This window comes from Megascapheus bottae, chromosome 16 (genome assembly GCF_031878675.1).
Source record: "Megascapheus bottae isolate mThoBot1 chromosome 16, mThoBot2.hap1, whole genome shotgun sequence".
NCBI lineage: Eukaryota > Metazoa > Chordata > Mammalia > Rodentia > Geomyidae > Megascapheus > Megascapheus bottae.
The window spans coordinates 640,757-663,980 of NC_143524.1; the positions used below are offsets into that span (position 1 = coordinate 640,757).

Consider the following 23,224-nt stretch of genomic DNA (forward strand, 5'->3'; position numbering starts at 1 on the left):
GTGCGTGTTGGAGGTGTGGGTTGTGTGCGTGTTGGAGGTGTGGGTTGTGTGCGTGCTGGAGGTGTGGGTTGTGTGCGTGTTGGAGGTGTGGGTTGTGTGTATGTTGAGGTATGGGTTGTGTGTGTGTTGAGGTATGGGTTGTGTGTGTGTTGAGGTATGGGTTATGTGTGTGTGTTGAGGTATGGGTTATGTGTGTGTGTTGAGGTATGGGCTGTGTGTGTGTTGAGGTATGGGTTTTATGCGTGTTGGAGGTATGGGTTGTATGTGTGCTGGAGGTATGGGTTGTGTGCGTGTTGGAGGTGTGGGTTGTGTGTATGTTGAGGTGTGGGTTGTGTGCGTGTTGGAGGTGTGGGTTGTGTGTGTGTTGAGGTATGGGTTATGTGTGTGTGTTGAGGTATGGGTTATGTGTGTGTGTTGAGGTATGGGCTGTGTGCGTGTTGAGGTATGGGCTGTGTGCGTGTTGAGGTATGGGTTGTGTGCGTGTTGGAGGTGTGGGTTGTGTGCGTGTTGGAGGTGTGGGTTGTGTGCGTGCTGGAGGTGTGGGTTGTGTGCGTGTTGGAGGTGTGGGTTGTGTGCGTGTTGGAGGTGTGGGTTGTGTGCGTGTTGGAGGTGTGGGTTGTGTGCGTGTTGGAGGTGTGGGTTGTGTGCGTGTTGGAGGTGTGGGTTGTGTGCTGGAGGTGTGGGTTGTGTGCGTGTTGGAGGTGTGGGTTGTGTGCGTGTTGGAGGTGTGGGTTGTGTGCGTGTTGGAGGTGTGGGTTGTGTGCGTGTTGGAGGTGTGGGTTGTGTGCGTGTTGGAGGTGTGGGTTGTGTGCGTGTTGGAGGTGTGGGTTGTGTGCGTGTTGGAGGTGTGGGTTGTGTGCTGGAGGTGTGGGTTGTGTGCGTGTTGGAGGTGTGGGTTGTGTGCTGGAGGTGTGGGTTGTGTGCGTGTTGGAGGTGTGGGTTGTGTGCTGGAGGTGTGGGTTGTGTGCGTGTTGGAGGTGTGGGTTTGTGTGTGTTGGAGGTGTGGGTTGTGTGCATGTTGGAGGTGTGGGTTGTGTGCGTGTTGGAGGTATGGGTGTGTGTGTGTTGGAGGTGTGGGTTTGTGTGTGTTGGAGGTGTGGGTTGTGTGCGTGTTGGAGGTATGGGTGTGTGTGTGTTGGAGGTGTGGGTTGTGTGCGTGTTGGAGGTGTGGGTTTGTGTGTGTTGGAGGTGTGGGTTGTGTGCGTGTTGGAGGTGTGGGTTGTGTGCGTGTTGGAGGTGTGGGTTTGTGTGTGTTGGAGGTGTGGGTTGTGTGCGTGTTGGAGGTGTGGGTTGTGTGCGTGTTGGAGGTGTGGGTTGTGTGCGTGTTGGAGGTATGGGTGTGTGTGTGTTGGAGGTGTGGGTTGTGTGCGTGCTGGAGGTGTGGGTTGTGTGCGTGCTGGAGGTGTGGGTTGTGTGCGTGTTGGAGGTGTGGGTTGTGTGCGTGTTGTATTATGCCTTCTTCCCTGGGATGGTGATTTCTTTGATCGTGATGTATGAGTTTTTGATGTGTTGAATTTTGTTTACAAGGCATTTGACTGGCACACATAAAATGTTGGGTTCAATCTCTAGAACTGCCCCCACCCCCAAAAAATCCCAAAACAAAAACATAAGATACAGTGTTTTGAATGTATACTCTTCCAGATATTCTGCAAGCACATTATCAAGAGCTGGCTGCTCTGGCCAGCTGGTGGCTCATACCTAGCTACTCAGGAGGCTGAGATCTGAGCATCATGTGGTTTGGGCAAGAAAGTTTGTGAGACTTGTATCTCCAATTAATCATCAGAAAACTAGAAGTGCTAGAGTACCATCCTTGAGAAGAAAAGCTCAGGGACAGTGCTCAGGCCCTGAGTTCAAGCCCCACTACTGACCAAAAAAAAGGGGGGGGGACAGGAATATATCCTAGTAGTAGAGTGCTCGCCTAGCATGCATGAAGCCCTGAGTTCGATTCCTCAGTACCATATGCACAGAAAAAGAGCTGGAAGTGGCGCTGTGGCTTAAGTGGCAGAGTACTAGCCTTGAGCAAAAATGTCCAAGGACAGTGCCTAGGCCCCAGGACAGCAAAATAAAGAAAAACTGAGAACACAATAATGGAAACCTCAGTGAGAGCCTGAGAGTGTATGTAGTACATAATAACGAACTCCCTATGTAGCCTGGTCTGGCTGTGCACTCACTATCCTCTGCCTTTTCCTCCTAAGTACAGCACCATTCTACTGTCCTAGTTTGGTATTTTATAATAACCTGTTGTTGATTCCTGTATTATTTGTTGGAATTTGAGCTGTTCTAGCAGACTAGTACTGTAGGTGATGAGTTGGGTTTGCAGAAGAAATGATTAACCAGCATGTTTTGCTAAGGAATTACTTGATCCCAGAAGCTCATGCCTATTCCACAGTGTGGTCTTTTGACTTACTGAGGCAAATCGCAACATGCTCTGGCCTCAGTTGTGGGTCACTAGTTAGCCGTACTGCTTCCAAGTCCAGTGTGGGAATTATCTGCTGTATTTCAAATATTAATAGGACAGGATAGCCAGGGCCAGAATCAGATTGGCAGGCCAGTTATTCTTGCTGGTGCATAACCCCCCCCTCCCCACCCCCTGGATGCTCAGCCTGGATGCTGTCCCTGGGCTCCTGAGATCAAGGCTACTGCCCTACCTCTGGCCCTGGTATTGTCCCTGAGCTCTTCAGCTCAAGGCTACCACCCTACCCTTGAGCCAAGCCCCACTTCCCCTTTTCTAGAGGTTCCTTGGAGATAAGAGTTTCAGGTCCTTCTGTGACAGTGCCACTTCCAGGAAGCCAGGGCCTCATGCGTGCTAGGCAAGCACTCTACCACTCAACCCTTTTCAGAGCCCATGGAAGTGTGGTTAATGAGGGAGAACTGTTGTGCACAGAGACTGGGCTTGCTGTCCTTGTGCAGAGCGCACATTATCATCACAGAGGGATTGACCCCCTGCAGAGGGACATGCCTCGGATGGAGCTGGCCCCTGGCATTGTGCTAGGTTGTGTGAAACCTTTCTTTGTGGGCCCTCTTACTGGGCTTCCCCTGTCTCTGCCTCCTGAGTATCTGAGCTTACCAGCGTGTGGTTTTGACTACTCCTTACTTATGGTCTCTTCCTGTGGAGTTGAACCTTGACATTTTCCTGTTATCATTATTGTACTAGGAACGGCAAGTGCTCTGTTTTGCGCCACCTTGCAGCTCATCTTGTTTGTTTTGATGCCAAATTAATTTTCCTGAACTGTTAGAAACTGAGCAGGGTCCCCATGTGACCAAGACAAAGGCTGGAACACCAGTTGGGGGCCTTCCAGTGTGGAGTCTCACCACCTCTGTACCTGGAGCTTGCTGGAAGTGGCCCTGGCATGGTTCTGAGTGCTGCTCTGTAAGCCAGTGTGCGGCAGGAGATCAGTGAGACTTCATTGGGAGTGTCTTGGGACGGGGAGCACTGAGTGGACAGATAAGCTGGAGGTGGCAGTGCTGCAGTTAGGCCCCGTGAAGCGGGGATACTGGCAGGGTCCATGTTGGTGGCTCTGCAGCTTAGGGATGGGTGGGTGGGAGGGCTGCGTCTGCCACATTCTGATGCTAGGGAGCTGAAACGCACCCGCTAGAAGTGTAACTTGCTTGAGAGAATTCCTCAGTGGCCTGGAGCTTTCAAAAAGTGATCTACAGACTAAACTTGCTGTGTGCCTTAGGCCCAGCTGCATGCCAGTCCAGGTGATGCTAACCAGCAGGGGTCAGTCTGAGTGCTAATACCAGACGTACACGCAGGTGTTGTGGGAGGTTGGGAGGGTTAGCAGAACTGATGTTCCACATAGTGAAGGTCTGGCAGTTGTGTATTGGTAATGCTTTTATCTGCTCTTTGCATGGTAGAGAGTTCTGGAACTTCCTTGCATGTTACGCAAGTGGACTGGTCAGAACTTTTTTTAATGGTGGGTTTCATAAGGAGGAGAGTTGGAAATGCATGATTCTCCTTCCTTCCTCCCTCCCTCCCTCCCTCCTTCCCTCCCTCCTTCCCTCCTTTCCTTTCTCCTTCCTTCCTCCCTGCCTCCCTCCTTCCCTCCTTCCCTCCTTCCCTCCTTCCTTCCTTCCTTCCTTCCTTCCTTCCTTCCTTCCTTCCCAGTCTGGGGCTTGAACTCAGGGCCTGGGCACTGCCCTTGGACACTTTTTGCTCAAGGCTAACACTGCCACTTGAGCCACAGTGCCACTTCCTACTTTTTCTGTGATTGTGGTTGGGGGAACCAAACCCAGGGCTTTGTGCAGGCCATGCTCCCGGCGTGCATGATAGTTACTGTCCTCTTATAATCTGTAACAGTGAAAATCAGTTTCTGGAGTAAACTTATTATCTGATAGCTGATGGTGGAAAACCTTTAGCAGGTGTTTTGAGTCCTTTCCTTTCCTTTCCCTTCCCTTTCCTTCCTTCCTTCCTTCCTTCCTTCCTTCCTTCCTTCCTTCCTTCCTTCCTTCCTTCCCCCCTCTCTCTCTCTCTCTTTCTCTCTCTCTCTCTCTCTCTCTGCATTAAAACAAGGGTCTGAGTAGAGACTATAGGACCTCGCTTCTCTCTTTAGCTAGGATACAGGTGGTAAGTTCTCAGTGTTGGTTCTACCATGGCACAGGGGGGGTGGGTGTATGTGTGTGTGTGTGTGTGTGTGTGTGTGTGTGTGTGTGTGTGTTTGAGTGTCAGTACTTTATTGTGGACAGGTACTTTTTTTTTGGAGTCAGTTAATTAGCATTTTTTTTTCTCTTTAAGGCAAAAGTAAAGAAGCAGAAATAAAGAGGATAAACAAAGAACTGGCAAATATTCGTTCAAAATTTAAAGGTAAGAATTTAGGTTTTCTACAGTGGGTTCTGTTGTATATTTTATAGTAAGGACCTGATCTGTATTTATTTTTTCAGTCCTGGGGCTTAAAACTCAGGGCTTGGGCACTGTCCTTGGGCTTTCTTAAGTCTAGCACTCTACCACTTGAGCCACAGCAGCACTTCTGTGTTTTTTTTTTTTTTTCTATATATGTGATACTGAGGAATGGAACCCAGGGCTTTGTGCATGCTAGGCAAGCACTCTACCACTAGACCACGTTACTGGCAACCTGATCTAAGTTGGGTTGAGTTCTCAATATAGTTACTATCATGGCTGTCAATAATTGAGCCCTGGAAGATCCATCCCTGGATCTTCCAGCCTTGTGTTCCCAGGCTGTAGGAATAGCTCCTGTCAATTGTTTGGGGTGGTGTGTTTTCCTGGCATAGGTCCTGTTTTTTTTTTTGTTTTTTTTTGGGTCATGGAGCTTGAACTCTGGGCCTGGGCTCTTCAGCTCAGGGCTACTGCCCAGTCCCTTGAGCAAGAGCCTTACTCCCCTTTTCTAGTGATTAATTGGAGATAAGAGTGTCTCACATTTTTAGTGCCACCGACTGGCTTTGAACTGAGAGCCTTAAATCTCATCCTCCTGAGTAGCTGGGATTACAGGCCTGAGCGACCACGCCGGGCTTTGTTTTTATTTTTTTTTACATTTATTGTTATTATTTTCTTCAGAGATGGGTGCATATGGCACCTGTTTGTAATCCTAGCTATTCAGGAGGTTGAGTTATGAGGATGGTGGTTTGAAGACAGCCTTGGAAGGAAAGTATGTAAGACTCTTATCTTCGGGGCCGGGAGTTTGGCCTAGTGGTTAAAGTGCTTGCCTAGCATGCATGAAGACCCGGGTTTGATTCCTTGGTACCACATACATAGAAAAAAGGCAGAAGTGGTGCTGAGGCTCAAGTGGTAGAGCTCTAGCCTTGAGAAAGTCCAAGGACAGTGCTCAGGCCCTGAGCTCAAGCCCAGGACTGGCAAAAAAAAAAAAAAAAAAAAAAAAAAGACTCTTATCTTCAAATAACCATTAAAAGCTAGAAGGGAAAGCTATGGCTTGAGCCATAGCTCAAGCACTGGCCTTCAGCACAAAAGGGATAGTGCCCAAGCCCTGAGTTCAAGCCCCAGGATCTATGCATAAATTTTTTTCTCCCCTTTGGAATTTTTTCCTCATGAGGTGATAGGGAAATTTTTTTCCCATTTGGAGAGTGCTAATTTTTTCTTCCTACTCTTTTCATGGCTTTCCATTCACCTTCCAATAAACATGTATGTATATTATATACATGTGACGTACATATATATACACACATATGAATATATACTTATATATAGTATACACATATGTGTGTGTATAAACATCATATATATGTATATCTATTTTTGTTTTTGGCTGTGGGTCTTGAATTCTGGGTCTGAGGACTGTTTCTCAGCTCTTCAGCTCAAGGCTAATACTCTACCACATGAGCCATAGCACCACTTCCAGTTTTCTTGTGGTTAATTGGAGATAAGAGTTCATGGACTTCATGCCTGGGCTGGTTTTGAACCACGATCTTCAGAGCTCAGCCTCTTTAGTAGCTAGATTACAGATTTGAGCTACCAGTGCCTGGCTTGATATATCCCTGGGCCTGGGTGTTTTCCCTGAGCTCTTCAGCTCAAGGCACTGCCCTACCAGTGAGCCAAGCCCCATTCCCTCTTTTTTGGAGGTCAATTGGAGATAAGAGTCTCAGGTCCTTTTGTGCCTGGGCTGGCTTTGAACCTTGATCCTCAGACTTCTGCCTCCTGAGTAGTTAGGATTACAGATGTGAGCCATCGCCCGACTAATTTTTTATTATTTTTTTAATTGTGGAGATAATGTGTAGAGGGGTTACAGTTACATTGGTCAGGTAGTAGGTGCATTATTTCTCACATATTAATACCCCTTCTCATGTTTTTGTCCTCATTTCCCTCTTCCCACCCCTTCCTAGTCATCTTATTTTCCCCCCTTTCCTTTCCTATTTCAAATAAACAAATGTATGTACAATATACCAGGTAACAAAGCAGATACAGTAACAATATGAGATTAACCAAAAGGGCAAAAAAGAGAAGAGAAATAACATAGCACATTAAGAACAACAATCACACAAGGTAGAGCTCTTGTTTCCATATCCTGGAGTTCATTTCATTTAGTGATCCTCTGCTAGGAGAGTCCTAGATGTGTACTAATAATTACAAGTGAGGGAAGCCATTTGAGCCCATGTTCCTTTGGGTCTGGCCTCACTTAATATGATTTTTTTTTTTTTTTTGCCAGTCCTGGGCTTCAGTTCAGGGCATGAGCACTGTCCTTGGGCTTTCTCAAAGTTAGAGCTCTACCACTTGAGCCACAGCACCATTTCTGGCTTTTTTTCTATGTATGTGGGACTGAGGAATCAAACCCGGGTCTTCGTGCATGCTAGGCAAGCACTCTACCACTAGGCCAACTCCCGGCCCCTTAATATGATTTTTTCCAAGTCTTTTAATTTCCTTACAAATGGGGTGATGTCATTCTTTCTGATGGCAGTAGAGAATTCCATTATGTATAAGTACCATGTCTTCTTGATGCAATCATCTACTGAGGGGCATCTGGATTGGTTCCTTATCTTCGCTATGGTAAATAATGCTGCAGTGAACATCGTTGTGCTAGTGCCTTTAGTATGTCCTTATTTCTGGATATTTGGGTAATTGCCAAGGAGTAGAATTACTGGGTCATATGGGAGCTCTATGTTTATTTAGTCTTTTGAGGAATTACCATACTGCTTTCCAGAGTAGTTGAACGAGTTTACATTCCTACCAACAGTGTAGTAGTGATCCCTCCTGGCCACATCCCTGCAGCATCTGTTGTTATTAGATTTTTTGATCCTGGTCATTCTAACTGGAGTGAGGTGGAATCTCAGAGTTGTTTTGATTTGCATTTTTTTTTTTTTTTTTTGCCATTCCTGGGCTTGAGCTCAAGGCCTGAGCACTGTCTTTGGATTCTCTCAATGCTAGCACTCTAGCACTTGAGCCTCAGCACCACTTCTGGCTTTTTTCTATGTATGTGGGACAAAGGAATCAAACCCAGGTCTTCATTCATGCCAGGCAAGCACTCTACCACTAAGCCAAATTCCCAGCCCTTGATTTGCATTTCTTATGGCCAGAGATGTCGAGCATTTCTTCATGAGTCTGTAGGCCATTCTTATTTCCTCTTCAGAGAAGTCTCTCTTTAGATCTTTAGCCCACCTTTTAGTGGGATGGTTGTTTCTTTGAAGATTTGTTTTGGAGGGATTCAATCTTTTTTTTTTTTTAGCTGTAGGTATATTTTAGATATGAGGCCCTTGTCTGGAGTATGGCTAGTGAGCTCTGGAAAAACTAGGAATCCATGCAACATTCCTCAGTATAATAAAGGCTATGTATGACAAACCCACAGCTAATATTATAATTAATGGTGAAAAGCTAAGTCTATTTCCTCTAAAATCAGGAACGAGACAAAGATGCCCACTCTTTCTACTCCTCTTTAACATAGTATTAGAATTCCTAGCCAGAGCAATAAGGCAAGAAGCAAGCATAAAGGGGATCCAAATAGGAAAAGAGGAAGTGAAACTTTCCCTTTTGCAGATGACATGATTCTGTATTTAAAGAACCCTATAGACTCCACTCCCAAGTTGCTTGAGCTGGCAAAGTGGCAGGGTATAAAATTAACCCTCAAAAATCAACTGCTTCCCTGTATGCCAACAATGAGAAGAGTGAGGCAGAAATCAGGAAAGCAACTCCTATTGGAATAGCCTCAAAGAAAATAAAAGTACTTAGGAATTAACTAAGGAGGTAAAGGACCTTTATGATGAAATGGAAATTAAAGTAGAACTGGGGAAGTGGAAGAACCTCCCATGCTCCTGGATTGGAAGAATTAACATTGTGAAAATGTTAATCCTGCCAAGGGCTATCTACAAATTCAACGCAATACCCATCAATATCCCAGTGTCATTCTTTAAGGAAATAGAAGAAGCAATCAAAAAATTCATATGGGATAACAAAAGACCCTGTGTAGTAAAAACAATCCTTAGCAGAAAGAACAGTGCTAGAGGCATATCAATGCGAAACCTTAGACTCTTACTACAGAGCTATAGTAACCAAAGCAGCTTAGTACTGGCACAAGAACAGTCTTGAGGATCAATGGAATAGAACTGAAGACCCAGAAATCAACCCGCAGACCTAAGGCTACCTAATCTTTGATAAGGGAGCCAAAAAATAGGATGGAAGAAAGACAGCCTCTTCAACAAGTGGTGCTGGCAGAACTGGTTAAGCACCTGCAGAAAATTGGATCCCTCTATGTCACCCTGTGTCAGACTTAACTCCAAATAGATCAAAGACCTTGAGGTAAAAGGAGATACCCTGGAAATTTTACAGGAAGGAACAGGGGGTACACTAGGTCTCCTTAACACAGATCGACCCAGAAACAACAAATAAAGTCTGGACAAATGGGATTGCATTAAACTGCAGAGCTTCTGGATGGCAAAGGGCATAGCCAGCACTTAAATAGCAAGCCTTTTGCTCCCTCATCTGCCACTCCCCTGCCCTTCCCCTCCCGATAACCTCATAGTTCACCTTTATTTTGTAAATTATTAGTTGGTTGTTCAAAGGAGGTAAAGCATTGCAAACCTCTCTTGTGTGTACAATACTTTAGACAAAATGTATTTAGGTATGGTTTATGTATGCACACACATACATACACATACATGCATATCTCCATGTATGTCCTGGTCTTTCCTTGGTTTAGAACCACACTGCTCAGCAGCTTGCAGAGGAGGGTGGGTGTTAAATACTTGGAATGCCCTGCCCAAGGCCACTAGTTGTTTGAACTGTTAGGGAGGAATTACAGCATTTCTAGGGAGGTTAGGTGTTTCTAACTCTGCCACTCCTACCTTCTCCAGGTGGTGGCCTCTGACAGCAAGGTGTATGTCTCCCTTGAGCATGCTCATGTTGAAGAATTGTAGTGTGGCTTTAGTTTCTTGTCTTTAACACACATTTGGGAAAGCCCAATGAAGCCTTTACGCTTTTAAGTTTTTGGCTTATTTTTGTAGGTTTGGGACCTGAGTATACTTTAGCTGAGAGAGTAACTGCAGTAGCCTCCAGTGACTGCTGCTGTCAGTTTAAATGAATGTCTGTCCTTGTGTGGTCAGAGAGTGAGGTGTTGCACTGCAGCAAGTTATTGTGGGCCAGTGCTCACAGAGGAGGAGCCAGAGTCTCACCAAAGACAGTTCTGTGGGCGCAGATCACAGTGAAGAGTTGTATTTACCACATTTTGAAGAGGAAAATGACAAACTTGGAAAGTGTAAAATTGCCAGTAATCTAAGTGAGGATTTAGTAGATGGATGACTTTTTTTTTGGTGCTGGTTCTGGAGCTTGAATTCAGAGCCTACCATTTGTGTACTACCATTCGTCTATTTTGGCTTTTTTGGTAGTTAATTGGAGATAAGAGACTTACCATCTTCCCTGCCTGGGCTGGCTTTGAACCACTATTCTCAGATTTCAGCCTCCTAAGCATCCGGCTTGTTGTGGGCTTTTTTTTTGTGTGTGTGTCTGTGCTGGTCCTGAGGCCTGAACTCTGGGGCCTGGGTGCTGCCCATAATCTCCTTTTGCTCATGGCTAACACACTACCATTTGAGCCATGTTTCCACTTTCTGCTTTTTCTGTGTTTTAGTTGGAGATAAGAATCTCGTAGTCAGGTAAGGTGGCTCACACCTGTAATCCTAGCTCTCAGGAGGCTGAGGTCTGAGGATCAAGGTTCAAAGCCAGCTGGAGCACAAAAGAATTTGAGACTCTCCAACTAATCTCTAGAAAATGGGAACAGGGGCTTGGTTCAAGGGTAGGGTGGTAGCCTTGAGCTGAAAAGCTCAGAGACAGTGGCTAGGCACAGAGTTCAAGCCCTGTGACCCACCCCCCCCCCAAAAAAAAAAAAAATCTCAGACTTTCCCATCTAGGCTGGCTTCAAACTGTGATCATCGGATCCCGGTGGCTTGAGTAGCTTGCGTTTTTCTTTGTTTGGACCCTCCTGAGAAGGTGGCAGGCTGCGTGTGGAGGCAGGGAGCGGGTGGGACACTGGTCTTCTGGGGTTGCTGCAGGTTGGCTCAGGGGGCTTGTTACTCCTGGGGTTTTGTATTCTGCTGATTACTGTGTTGAACTTCTTTGTGGTAATCTTGAGGGAGGTATTCAGTCATGTTGCAATTACAGCAGAGACAGAAGTCCTAGGATGTTTTTGTGGATGTGGTTTTTATGACCTGTTTGTTTGTCATAAAGGTGTTCTGAGGTAAAATATGATTTGGAGTTTGCAGACCTGTCTAAATTACTAAGCTCATTTGAAAGACTAGCCTGATGGTCAAGGCCAGGCTTCTAGCTTCTTTTGCTACTGTGAGTTTGGGATCACAGTATGCCAGGGACACTGCAGACCCCATTGCTATTTGCTGCTGGGTTGAACTGGGGATACAGTTCTTAATGCCAGATGCTCTGGTTCTATGGTCAAGAGTAGAGCCATGGCCGGGCACAGGGGTTCACACCTATAATCCTAGCTGTTCAGGAGGCTGAGATCTGAGGATTGAGGTTCAAAGCCATTCTGGGCATTAAAGTCTGTGAGAGCTCAGGGACAGTGTGCAGGCCCAGAGTTCAAGCCCCACGACTGACAAACAAAGACAGAAACAAACAAAAAAAATGGAGCCTTAAAAGTGAAAAATCACCAGCCTTGGGGTTGGGACCATGGTTGGTTAGTAAGGGTGTAAGCCAGTGAGTGAAAGTATCAGGTACAGAGTGTGAATCCTGGTCTTGAACCTGTAAGAAAGGAAGCGTGAAGCCACATTTCTGGAGTCTGGTGTGTACCTTGTGGAGAAGTGCCGTCCTTCCTTGTTCTACCTGAAGTCTGGAGCCAGGTGTGACTCAGGTGCCATAGCCTTAAGGAAGGCCCATTCCCACACTTGCTGGTGCACTACTGGTCATTTCCCTGCCCACCTGGAATTAACCCTTCATTCACTTTTCCTATAGGTGACAAAGCTCTGGATGGCTACAGTAAAAAAAAGTACGTGTGCAAGTTGCTCTTCATCTTTCTCCTTGGTCATGACATTGACTTTGGACACATGGAGGCTGTGAACTTGCTGAGTTCAAACAGATACACGGAAAAGCAGATTGTGAGTATGGTCACAGGGAGAGAGCTGTGTGCCTGGTGTGCTGCTTTTCAGACTTGCCTGTGCTATCCTGTGCTGGGCACCACTGTGTTGCCTGAGACAGTATAGATCTGTCTTAGATCCCTAGATCCACTCTAAGGAGAGTTTTTCTCTGTTTTTTTTTTTTTTTTTTTTTTTTTTTTGGGGGGGGGGTGGTGTCTGCTGTGGGGCGTGGGCAACTCTGGGCCTGGGCGCTGTCCCTGAGCTCTGTAGCTCAAGGCTACTACCCTACCTCTCGACCCACAGCGCCCCTTTTGGTTTTTTGGTGGTTAAGTGGAGATAAGCATCTCACAGTCTTTAGTGGCTGGACTGACTTTGAACCGTGATCCTCAGATCTCAGCCTCCTGAGTAGCTGAGATTACAGCCGCTGCATGGGCCAGAGTGGAATTCTGATGGTTCTGTTTCTTCCACTGTTTCCCTTCACCACCCAGTATTGGGGGTTTAACTCAGGGCCTTGTGCGTGCTAGACAAGCACACTACCACTTGAGCCATGTCCTCAGCTTTGTTGTTTTTTAAATTTTAATTTACATTATTGTTGTTTTAGAGGTGATATACAGCAGGATTACATTTTCATAGTAAGTCCATTCCTTTCACACAGTGTCATCTGCTCCCTGTCCTTTCCCATTATTTCCTGTCTTTTGTTTTTGAGACAGAGTTTGAGTAACTTTTGCAGACTGGCCTGGAGTGCTGAATCCCTGCCCTGCCATTCTGAGTGGTTAGAATATAGGCGTGCCCATTTCCTTCACTCCCAGATAGATGGGTGCAGCCCCTCCATTCCCAGTCTTGTTAATGAACGCAGTGTGGCCAGGGGGTGGGCCCTGTGGCTCTACATCAACAGGATGAGGAGGTGGAGCTGCAGAGGGGGCCGCCCTCTCCATAAACCCTGCATCACGGTATGCAGGCACACCACCATCTGTGGCGTATCTAGTCATGGGGCCCTGGAACCAGTGCCCTGAGGACACTCGGGTCTTTTCTTTTTTGTTGGTTGTGAGGCTTGAACTCAGGGCCTGGGCATTGTCCCTGAGCTCTTTACCTCAAGGCTACTGCTCTGACACTTGAGTCACAGTGCCACTTCTGGTTTTCTGGTAGTTAGTCGGAGATAAGAGTCTCAGTCAGGCACGGTGGCTCACGCCTGTCATCCTAGCTACTCAGGAGACTGAAATCTGAGGATCTTGGTTCAAAGGCAGCCTGGGCACTAAAGTTCATGAGACTTAATCTCCAATTAATCCCTAGAAAAGGGGAAGTGGTGCTGTGGTTCAAGGGATAGGTTGGTAGCCTTGAGCTGAAGAGCTCAGGACCAGCACTCAGGCCCAGAGTTCAAGTACCACAACCGATGGGGGAAAAAAAAAAGAAAGAAAAGAATGTCATGGACGTTCATGCCTGGGCTGGCTTTGAACCGAGATCCTGAGATCTCAGCCTCCTAAATAGCTAGGATTATAGGTGTGGGTCACTGGTGCCTGGTTTACACTGAGGCCTTTTCTTAATGAGAACTTATGGAGTGAGCCAGGGATGTGGCACATGCCTGTTATTAGCTGCATGGAAGCAGTAGGATTGTGAGTTCTAACCTAGCCTTGATAGGGTTAATGAGACTCCATTTAAAAAACAAAATGTGGGGGCCAGGAACTTGGCCTAGTGGTTAAAGTGCTTGCCTAGCATGCATGAAGACCCGGGTTCGATTCCTTGGTACCACATATATAGAAAAAGCTGGAAGTGGTGCTGAGGCTCAAGTGGTAGAGCTCTAGCCTTGAGAAACTCCAAGGACAGTGCTCAGGCCCTGAGCTCAAGCCCAGGACTGGCAAAAAAAACCCCCAAAAAACAAAATGTGTTCTGGGAATGTGGCTTGGTAGTGGAGTGCTCACCTAGCTTGCATGAAGCCTTGGATTCCATTTCTCAGTACCTCATACACAGAAAAAGCCAGAAGTAGTGCTGTGGCTCAAGTAGTAGAGTGCTAGCCTTGAGTGAAAGAAGCTCAGGGACAGTGCTCAGGCTCTCCGTTCAAGTCCCAGGACTGGCAACAACAATAACAAAAAACCCTGAAAAAAATATGGAAGCGTGAACCGTGATTCAAAGCCATTCATGCCCCCATAGTTTATGTATGGTTCAAGTGGTAAGTAGTAGAGTACTTGTCTAGCAAGTGAGGAACCCTGGGTTCATTTCTTAGTACTTCACTAAAGAAAGGAAGGCAAGGAAAGATAAGAAGGGAAGGTAACAAGGAAGGACAAAAATAAAAAAGTGAATCTAGTATCTGTCCTGTACCAAGAAGTGTACTGGAAGACCCTTGAGAACAGTGACTAAAAGTGGATGTAGGCTTGTTATTGACCAACTGTGGCAATATTGTGGCTGGGTGCGGGTGGCTCACACCTGTAATCCTAGCTACTCAGGAGGCTGAGATCTGAGGATCATAGTTCAAAGTCAGCCTGGGTCAGAAAGTCTGAGATTTTTATCTCCAGTTAATCAACAAAAACAGCTATATAGTAGAGCTATGGCCCAAGTGCTAGAGTGCTAGTCTTGAGCAAAAAAGGCTTAGAGAGGGCCCAAGAGTGTTTGTTGCCTAGTGGTAGAGTGTTTGCCTAGCATGCACAAAGCCCTGGGTTCCATTCCTTGGTACTACACACACAGAAAAAAGTCAGAAGTGGTGCTGTGGCACAAGTGGTAGAGTTAGCCTTGAGGAAACAACAACAACAGCCCTCCTCCCCCAAGGGCAGTGCCTAAGCCCTGAGTTCAAGTCCCAGGACTGGCCAAAAAAAAAAAAAAAAAAAAAGAGGCCCAGAGGCAGTACGTAGGCCCTAAGTTGAAGCTCCAGAACTGGCATATAAACAAATAAAAACCCAGTTGTAGCCAGGCTCTGACGTCTCTCGCCTGTAATCCTAACTACTCAGGAGGCTGAGGTCTGTGAATCTTGGTTCAAAGCCAGCATAGGTAGGAAAGTCCATGGCACTCTTATCTCCAATTAACCATCAAGAAGCTGGAAGCTTAAAAAAGCTGGGGCTTAATTAAGTGGTAGAGCACTAGTTCTGAGCAAAAACAAAAAAGCACTCAGGGTTAGTGCCTAGGCCTTGAGTTTAAGCTTCAGGACATACATACGTACATACATACATACATACAGACACAGATACACACACATACACACACACAGAATATGCCTGAGGCCAGGTGCCTGTTCCAGTTTTAGCACTAGGACAGACAGACACAGACAGACAGACAGACAGACAGACACACACACACACACACACACACACACACACACACATACACACACACACACACACACACACACACACACACAGTGTGGTCAAGGCCAGGCCCCTGTATTGGCCGTGAAGGAGCCGAGACTGAGGGGCAGTGGAGGTGTGTGGACGACTAGTCTCCACGGTAGGAGACAGCTAAGGTTGAATGGAGGGGAGCGGGCTCCCCAGGGACCTTAATCTTGGGAATCATGGGAAATGAAACCAGTTGTGATTTAATTGGGAAGTGTGTGGTCAGAGAGATCTTGAAAAGATCGCTGTGTCCTGAGGTGAAGGTGTGACCCTTGTGGTTGCATGTGAAGAGGAAGGGTGACAGAATGGTGGCACAGGTCTGGGGTTTGGTTAGGTTGAGGTGTGACTGGCGACACAGGTTGAGAGAGGAGTAGAGCAGTCAGCTGAGTTTCTGAAAAGTCAGTTTATTAATGAGCAATGCCAGGGTTGGCCCTGTGGTGTAATGGGGTCCAGAGGTGGACAAACTATGAGACCACTCAGAACACGATTGAGATGTTAAAAGTTTATTGAGCAGGGAAGGAGCTGACGCACCAGGACTACACCCCAAGGTCGGGATCTCAGGGTGCAGCCCGGGTCTGCAAAAGCAGGAAGTTTTTAAAGAAGGCCAGCAAACATGCTGGGGGTGGGGGTCACACCATAAATCTCACAGGGGCTTCATCCTATAACTCTCGTATGTCTTTATCTATAGTCAAGATGTATCTGGCAGTAGGCGCCAGGATGTCTCAAGATGCAGCCCTGGTGAACAAATGGCAGGAGATAGGGTGTTAATGTCTGGGTAAACAATGGCAGAGGGAAGCAGGGGAGAGGGAAGGGCTCCACAATTCCATTATAATAATACATCCTCCACATTACAACAAGAATACATTTTCCATTCCCCATATGACATATTACAGTGGATTTGTTCCCTTTCTCCCTGATTGGAGGATAGTGTGGCCTCCAAGCACTCAGATGCCTGACTGAGACTGGAATGTACCCTAGAAGAAATGCTGAGGCAGGGCTGGGTTGTAGCCATCATGTCTGTCCAGAGCTAGTATACTCCTGAGAGCGAAGAGTGAGATCTTGGGACAGGTCTCACTTGCTCTGTGGGGATGGTGATGGAGGTCTCACCATGTTCTATAGGGATGGTGATGGAGATCTCATTGTGTTCTGTAGGGGTGGTGGTTCGGTGGGGATGGTGATGGAGATCTCACCATGTTCTATAGGGATGGTGATGGAGGTCTCACCGTGTTCTATAGGGATGGTGATGGAGATCTCATTGTGTTCTGTAGGGGTGGTGGTTCGGTGGGGATGGTGATGGAGATCTCACCGTGTTCTATAGGGATGATGATGGAGGTCTCACCGTGTTCTATAGGGATGGTGATGCAGGTCTCACCGTGTTCTATAGCGATGATGATGGAGGTCTCACCGTGTTCTATAGGGATGGTGATGGAGATCTCATTGTGTTCTATAGGGGCGGTATGGAGATCTCATTGTGTTCTATAGGGGTGGTGATGGAGATCTCACCATGTTCTGTAGGATGGTGATGGAGATATCACCATGTTCTGTGGGGATGGTGATGGAGATCTCACCATGTTCTGTAGGATGGTGATGGAGATCTCACCGTATTCTGCTGGATGGTGATGGAGATCTCACCGTGTTCTGCTGGATGGTGATGGAGATCTCACCGTGTTCTGTAGGATGGTGATGGAGATCTCACCGTGTTCTGTAGGATGGTGATGGAGATCTCACCGTGTTCTGTAGGATGGTGATGGAGATCTCACCGTGTTCTGTGGGGATGGTGATGGAGATCTCACCGTGTTCTGTGGGGATGGTGATGGAGATCTCACCGTGTTCTGTAGGATGGTGATGGAGATCTCACCGTGTTCTGTAGGATGGTGATGGAGATCTCACCGTATTCTGCTGGATGGTGATGGAGATCTCACCGTGGTCTGTAGGATGGTGATGGAGATCTCACCGTGTTCTGTAGGATGGTGATGGAGATCTCACCGTGTTCTGTAGGATGGTGATGGAGATCTCATTGTGTTCTATAGGGGCGGTATGGAGATCTCATTGTGTTCTATAGGGGTGGTGATGGAGATCTCACCGTGTTCTGTAGGATGGTGATGGAGATCTCACCGTGTTCTGTAGGATGGTGATGGAGATCTCATTGTGTTCTATAGGGGCGGTATGGAGATCTCATTGTGTTCTATAGGGGTGGTGATGGAGATCTCACCGTGTTCTGTAGGATGGTGATGGAGATCTCACCGTGTTCTGTAGGATGGTGATGGAGATCTCACCGTGTTCTGCTGGATGGTGATGGAGATCTCACCATGTTCTGTAGGATGGTGATGGAAATCTCACTTTGTTCTGTGGGGATGGTGATGGAGATCTCACCGTGTTCTGCTGGATGGTGATGGAGATCTCACCGTGTTCTGTAGGATGGTGATGGAGATCTCACTTTGTTCTGTGGGGATGGTGATGGAGATCTCACCGTGTTCTGTGGGGATGGTGATGGAGATCTCACCGTGTTCTGTGGGATGGTGATGGAGATCTCACCGTGTTCTGTGGGGATGGTGATGGAGATCTCTCCATGTTCTACTGGATGGTGATGGAGATCTCACTGTGTTCTGTGGGGATGGTGATGGAGATCTCAACATGTTCTGAGATCTCAACATGTTCTGCTGGATGGTGATGGAGATCTCACCGTGTTCTGTAGGATGGTGATGGAGATCTCACTGTGTTCTGTGGGGATGGTGATGGAGATCTCACCGTGTTCTGCTGGATGGTGATGGAGATCTCACCATGTTCTGTAGGATGGTGATGGAGATATCACCATGTTCTGTAGGATGGTGATGGAGATCTCACCATGTTCTGTGGGGATGGTGATGGAGATCTCACCGTATTCTGCTGGATGGTGATGGAGATCTCACCGTGTTCTGCAGGATGGTGATGGAGATCTCACCGTGTTCTGTAGGATGGTGATGGAGATCTCACCGTGTTCTGTAGGATGGTGATGGAGATCTCACCGTATTCTGCTGGATGGTGATGGAGATCTCACCGTGTTCTGTGGGGATGGTGATGGAGATCTCACCGTGTTCTGTAGGATGGTGATGGAGATCTCACCGTGTTCTGTAGGATGGTGATGGAGATCTCATCGTATTCTGCTGGATGGTGATGGAGATCTCACCGTGTTCTGCTGGATGGTGATGGAGATCTCACCGTGTTCTGCAGGATGGTGATGGAGATCTCACCGTGTTCTGCAGGATGGTGATGGAGATCTCACCGTGTTCTGCTGGATGGTGATGGAGATCTCACCGTGTTCTGCAGGATGGTGATGGAGATCTCACCGTGTTCTGCAGGATGGTGATGGAGATCTCACCGTGTTCTGCTGGATGGTGATGGAGATCTCACCGTGTTCTGTGGGGATGGTGATGGAGATCTCACCGTGTTCTGTGGGGATGGTGATGGAGATCTCACCGTGTTCTGTGGGGATGGTGATGGAGATCTCACCGTGTTCTGTGGGGATGGTGATGGAGATCTCACCGTATTCTGCTGGATGGTGATGGAGATCTCACCGTATTCTGCTGGATGGTGATGGAGATCTCACCGTGTTCTGTAGGATGGTGATGGAGATCTCACCGTGTTCTGTAGGATGGTGATGGAGATCTCACCGTGTTCTGTGGGGATGGTGATGGAGATCTCATTGTGTTCTATAGGGGTGGTGATGGAGATCTCACTGTGTTCTGCTGGATGGTGATGGAGATCTCACCGTGTTCTGCTGGATGGTGATGGAGATCTCACCGTGTTCTGTAGGATGGTGATGGAGATCTCACCGTGTTCTGTGGGGATGGTGATGGAGATCTCACCGTGTTCTGTGGGGATGGTGATGGAGATCTCACCGTGTTCTGCTGGATAGTGATGGAGATCTCACCGTGTTCTGCTGGATGGTGATGGAGATCTCACCGTGTTCTGCTGGATGGTGATGGAGATCTGACCGTGTTCTGTGGGGATGGTGATGGAGATCTCACCGTATTCTGTTGGATGGTGATGGAGATCTCACCGTGTTCTGTAGGATGGTGATGGAGATCTCACCGTGTTCTGTAGGATGGTGATGGAGATCTCACCGTGTTCTGTAGGATGGTGATGGAGATCTCACCGTGTTCTGTGGGGATGGTGATGGAGATCTCATTGTGTTCTATAGGGGTGGTGATGGAGATCTCACTGTGTTCTGCTGGATGGTGATGGAGATCTCACCGTGTTCTGTAGGATGGTGATGGAGATCTCACCGTGTTCTGTGGGGATGGTGATGGAGATCTCACCGTGTTCTGTGGATGGTGATGGAGATCTCACCGTGTTCTGCTGGATAGTGATGGAGATCTCACCGTGTTCTGCTGGATGGTGATGGAGATCTCACCGTGTTCTGCTGGATGGTGATGGAGATCTGACCGTGTTCTGTGGGGATGGTGATGGAGATCTCACCGTGTTCTGTAGGATGGTGATGGAGATCTCACCGTGTTCTGTAGGATGGTGATGGAGATCTCACCGTGTTCTGTAGGATGGTGATGGAGATCTCACCATGTTCTGTAGGATGGTGATGGATATCTCACCGTGTTCTGCTGGATGGTGATGGAGATCTCACCGTGTTCTGTAGGATGGTGATGGAGATCTCACCGTGTTCTGTAGGATGGTGATGGAGATCTGACCGTGTTCTGTGGGGATGGTGATGGAGATCTCACCGTGTTCTGTAGGATGGTGATGGAGATCTCACCGTGTTCTGTGGGGATGGTGATGGAGATCTCACCGTGTTCTGTGGGGATGGTGATGGAGATCTCACCGTGTTCTGTAGGGTGGTGATGAAGGTCTCATTATATATTACAGGGATAGGGACAGAGGCTTTCAAAGTCTTGCTTGTCTTGTGCATCAGATGTGACTTCCCAGTGTATCTGTCATCAGCTTTTTGTCTCCTGCCTGTTGGAACACAGGGCTACCTGTTCATCTCCGTGTTGGTGAATTCTAACAGTGAGTTGATCCGCTTAATCAACAACGCCATCAAAAATGACCTGGCCAGCCGCAACCCCACCTTCATGGGCCTGGCCCTGCACTGCATTGCCAACGTGGGCAGCCGGGAGATGGCTGAGGCGTTTGCTGGAGAGATCCCTAAGACCCTCGTTGCGGGGTATGTACCTGGGAGCTGTGGACGGTGTGCTTTGGGTGAGTGTATCAGGTGTGTAATGGCTGACTCAGGCTCTATCATGCTTGTCTTTCTTTCTTTCTTTTTTTTTTTTCTTTTTTTTTTTTTTGGGCCAGTTCTGTGGGTCGAACTCAGGGCCTGGGCACTGTCCTTGGACACTTTTTGCTCGAGTTTATCGCCCTGCCACTTGAGCCACAGCACCACTTGTGGCTTTTTCTGTGTATGTGATACTGAGGAATTGAACCCAGGGCTTTGTGCATGCTAGGTGAGCACTCTACCACTAGGCTACACTCCCGGCCCCATGCCTATTTTATGCAACAGGATTGGCGATAAGAGTTCATACCCCATTTAGGATTTTCCTCTCTGTGACTTATGACGTGAACTCAAGGCCTTATGCTTGCTAGACAGGCCCTCCACTACCACTTGAGCCATATTCCCAACCCTTTTTGCTTTTGTTATTTTTCAGTAGCATCTCATGCTACTAGGGCTGGCCTCAGACAGATCATTCTACTTTAGCTGGAATTATCGGCACATGTCACTCTGCCCAGCTTTTCTATTCAGGTGGTATCTTGCTCATTTTTTGCCTGGACTGGCCTTGATTTATGCCACCGAATTTCGACCTCCCAACTAGCTGAGGTTTTCAATGTGAGCTGCAGTGCCTGGCTGACCACTGAGATTGAAGGAGCAGAAGAAAACCCCGACTCCTACTAGCCACACGGGAGGACTTGCATGGCACCAAAAGGAAGGAACACAGTTGCTTTGCAGTGTGGTGGAGCTCTGTGTCCTCCCTTCACTTAAGCTGTGAACAGAAGCCCCCCAGATCTTGAGGAGTCTCAGTCGCCCGTCCCCACATTAGTGTGGAGAGCACTTCGGTGGGGCTGAGCAGTAGGTATGGAAGCAGCCCTGGGTTCTGGGCCTCCAGGCTTGGCTGGGGTAGGGGCACCACCTGCCTGCTTAGGGTGTTGGTTGACTTGGACATCTGACCCTGTCATGTACTGCTTGGCTATGCCTCCAGCGGGATTCAGAGGGCCCAGGGTGCCAAGGCCATCGAGGGGAGGTGGGTGCAGCTCTCCAACACATGGTTTAGGCTGAAGAGAAGATGGGGGATGTGCCAAAAACCAAGCAGCTCAGCCTTTTCCACCCGGCTAGCTCGCCTCACAGGGACCTTGAGATGGGGCAGACCCAGCCCTCAGTGAGGGTGCCTGCCTGCTCAGCAGTGCGTTCTCTGGGGCAAGGTGGAAACAAGATATTTATCTTTGTGATTGTTGTTCTTAATGTTCTATGTGAAGGTATTTCTTTTCTCTCTTTTCCTTTTATGGTTAATCTCATGTGGTTACTGTATCTGACTTTGTTACCTGGTATATTGTATATATGTTTATTTGTATATTTGAAATAGCAAAGGGAAGGGGGAAAAAGATGATTGGGAGGGGATGTCGGGGGGAAAGGGGGACAAAAACATGAGAAGGGGTATCAAGGTTTGAAAGGACCTGAGACTCTTATCTCCAATTAACCTCTAGAAAACAGGAAGTGGGGAACTTCAAGGGTAGGGCGGTAGCCTTGAGCAGAAGAGCTCTGGGACAGTGCCCAGGCCCAGGGGTAGGGTGGAAGCCTTGAGCTGAAGAGCTCTGGGACAGCACCCAGGCCCAGGGGCGGGGTGGTAGCCTTGAGCTGAAGAGCTCTGGGACAGCGCCCAGGCCCAGGGGCAGGGTGGAAGCCTTGAGCTGAAGAGCTCAGGGACAGCGCCCAGGCCCAGGGGCGGGGTGGTAGCCTTCAGGTGAAGAGCTCTGGGACAGCGCCCAGGCCCAGGGGCAGGGTGAAAGCCTTGAGCTGAAGAGCTCTGGGACAGCGCCCAGGCCCAGGGGCAGGGTGAAAGCCTTGAGCTGAAGAGCTCTGGGACAGCGCCCAGGCCCAGGGGCAGGGTGGAAGCCTTGAGCTGAAGAGCTCAGGGACGTCGCCCAGGCTCAGGGGTAGGGCGGTAGCCTTGAGCTGAAGAGCTCTGGGACAGTACCCAGGCCGAGTTCAAGCCCCATGACCCATACTAAATAAATAAAATAAAAATCTTTGAGCTGAGGATGCAGTTAGTGGCAGAGCACTTGCCTGGCATGCATGAAGCCCTGGTTCCTTCCCCATTGCTGCACGCACGCACGCACGCACGCACGCAATCACGCTCCCTAGCACCACACATACACAGGCATGCGTGTGGACATGCACACATATACATTCCCAGCACCACATGCATACACACACATACATGCATGCAACTTGTTTTTACGAGAGTCCTGGAGGTGAGATGGAGGGTTTTTCATGTTGTTTTTGACTCATTTAGGAATAAATATTTTATCAATGAAGATGTAAATGGGAAAGAGTCTCCACATTCTCTTCTTCCCTCTGTGTGGAACAACAGTCGCCACCTGAAGTGCTGTGAGGACATGGGCCTAGGTGCATTCTGACAGCCTCAACAGGTCCTTCTGTCGCTTCCTGGCTAGGGAGGGAGAGAGTGGGAGGGAGAGGACTAAGACCCCAGTGCTCTCCACACTGGGCAGAGCAGAAAAGCCAGTTTATCCTTACCTTGTCTGGTGTCTGCCCAGACCTGCAGTTGTTGTGCCTCTGGTCTGTGGGCTGCCCTGGAGGGAGAGAAGAGAGACTGGAGAAGAAAGGAAAGATAAGGAGAGTGCTCCCTGAGGCCAGACTTGTGAGATGGAAGGGTGTGGCCTGGGCAGCTGGGGATGTGGAGGAAGGGAAGCAGGACAGTTTTACACAGAAACTT

At 48.1% G+C, this 23,224-nt stretch overlaps 1 protein-coding gene across 2 annotated transcripts in view; it reads left to right on the plus strand.

Moving 5' to 3' along the window:
- The window catches only part of Ap2a2 (adaptor related protein complex 2 subunit alpha 2), a 65,709-nt gene that overhangs the window by 12,022 nt on the left and 30,463 nt on the right, over positions 1-23,224 (plus strand). For both annotated transcript variants that reach the window (XM_090347122.1, XM_090347123.1), the window contains exons 2-4: positions 4,736-4,804; positions 11,852-11,994; positions 20,249-20,442. In XM_090347122.1, coding sequence (XP_090203248.1) covers positions 4,736-4,804; positions 11,852-11,994; positions 20,249-20,442 — 406 coding nt within the window. The remainder of the gene's footprint in view (positions 1-4,735; positions 4,805-11,851; positions 11,995-20,248; positions 20,443-23,224) is intronic.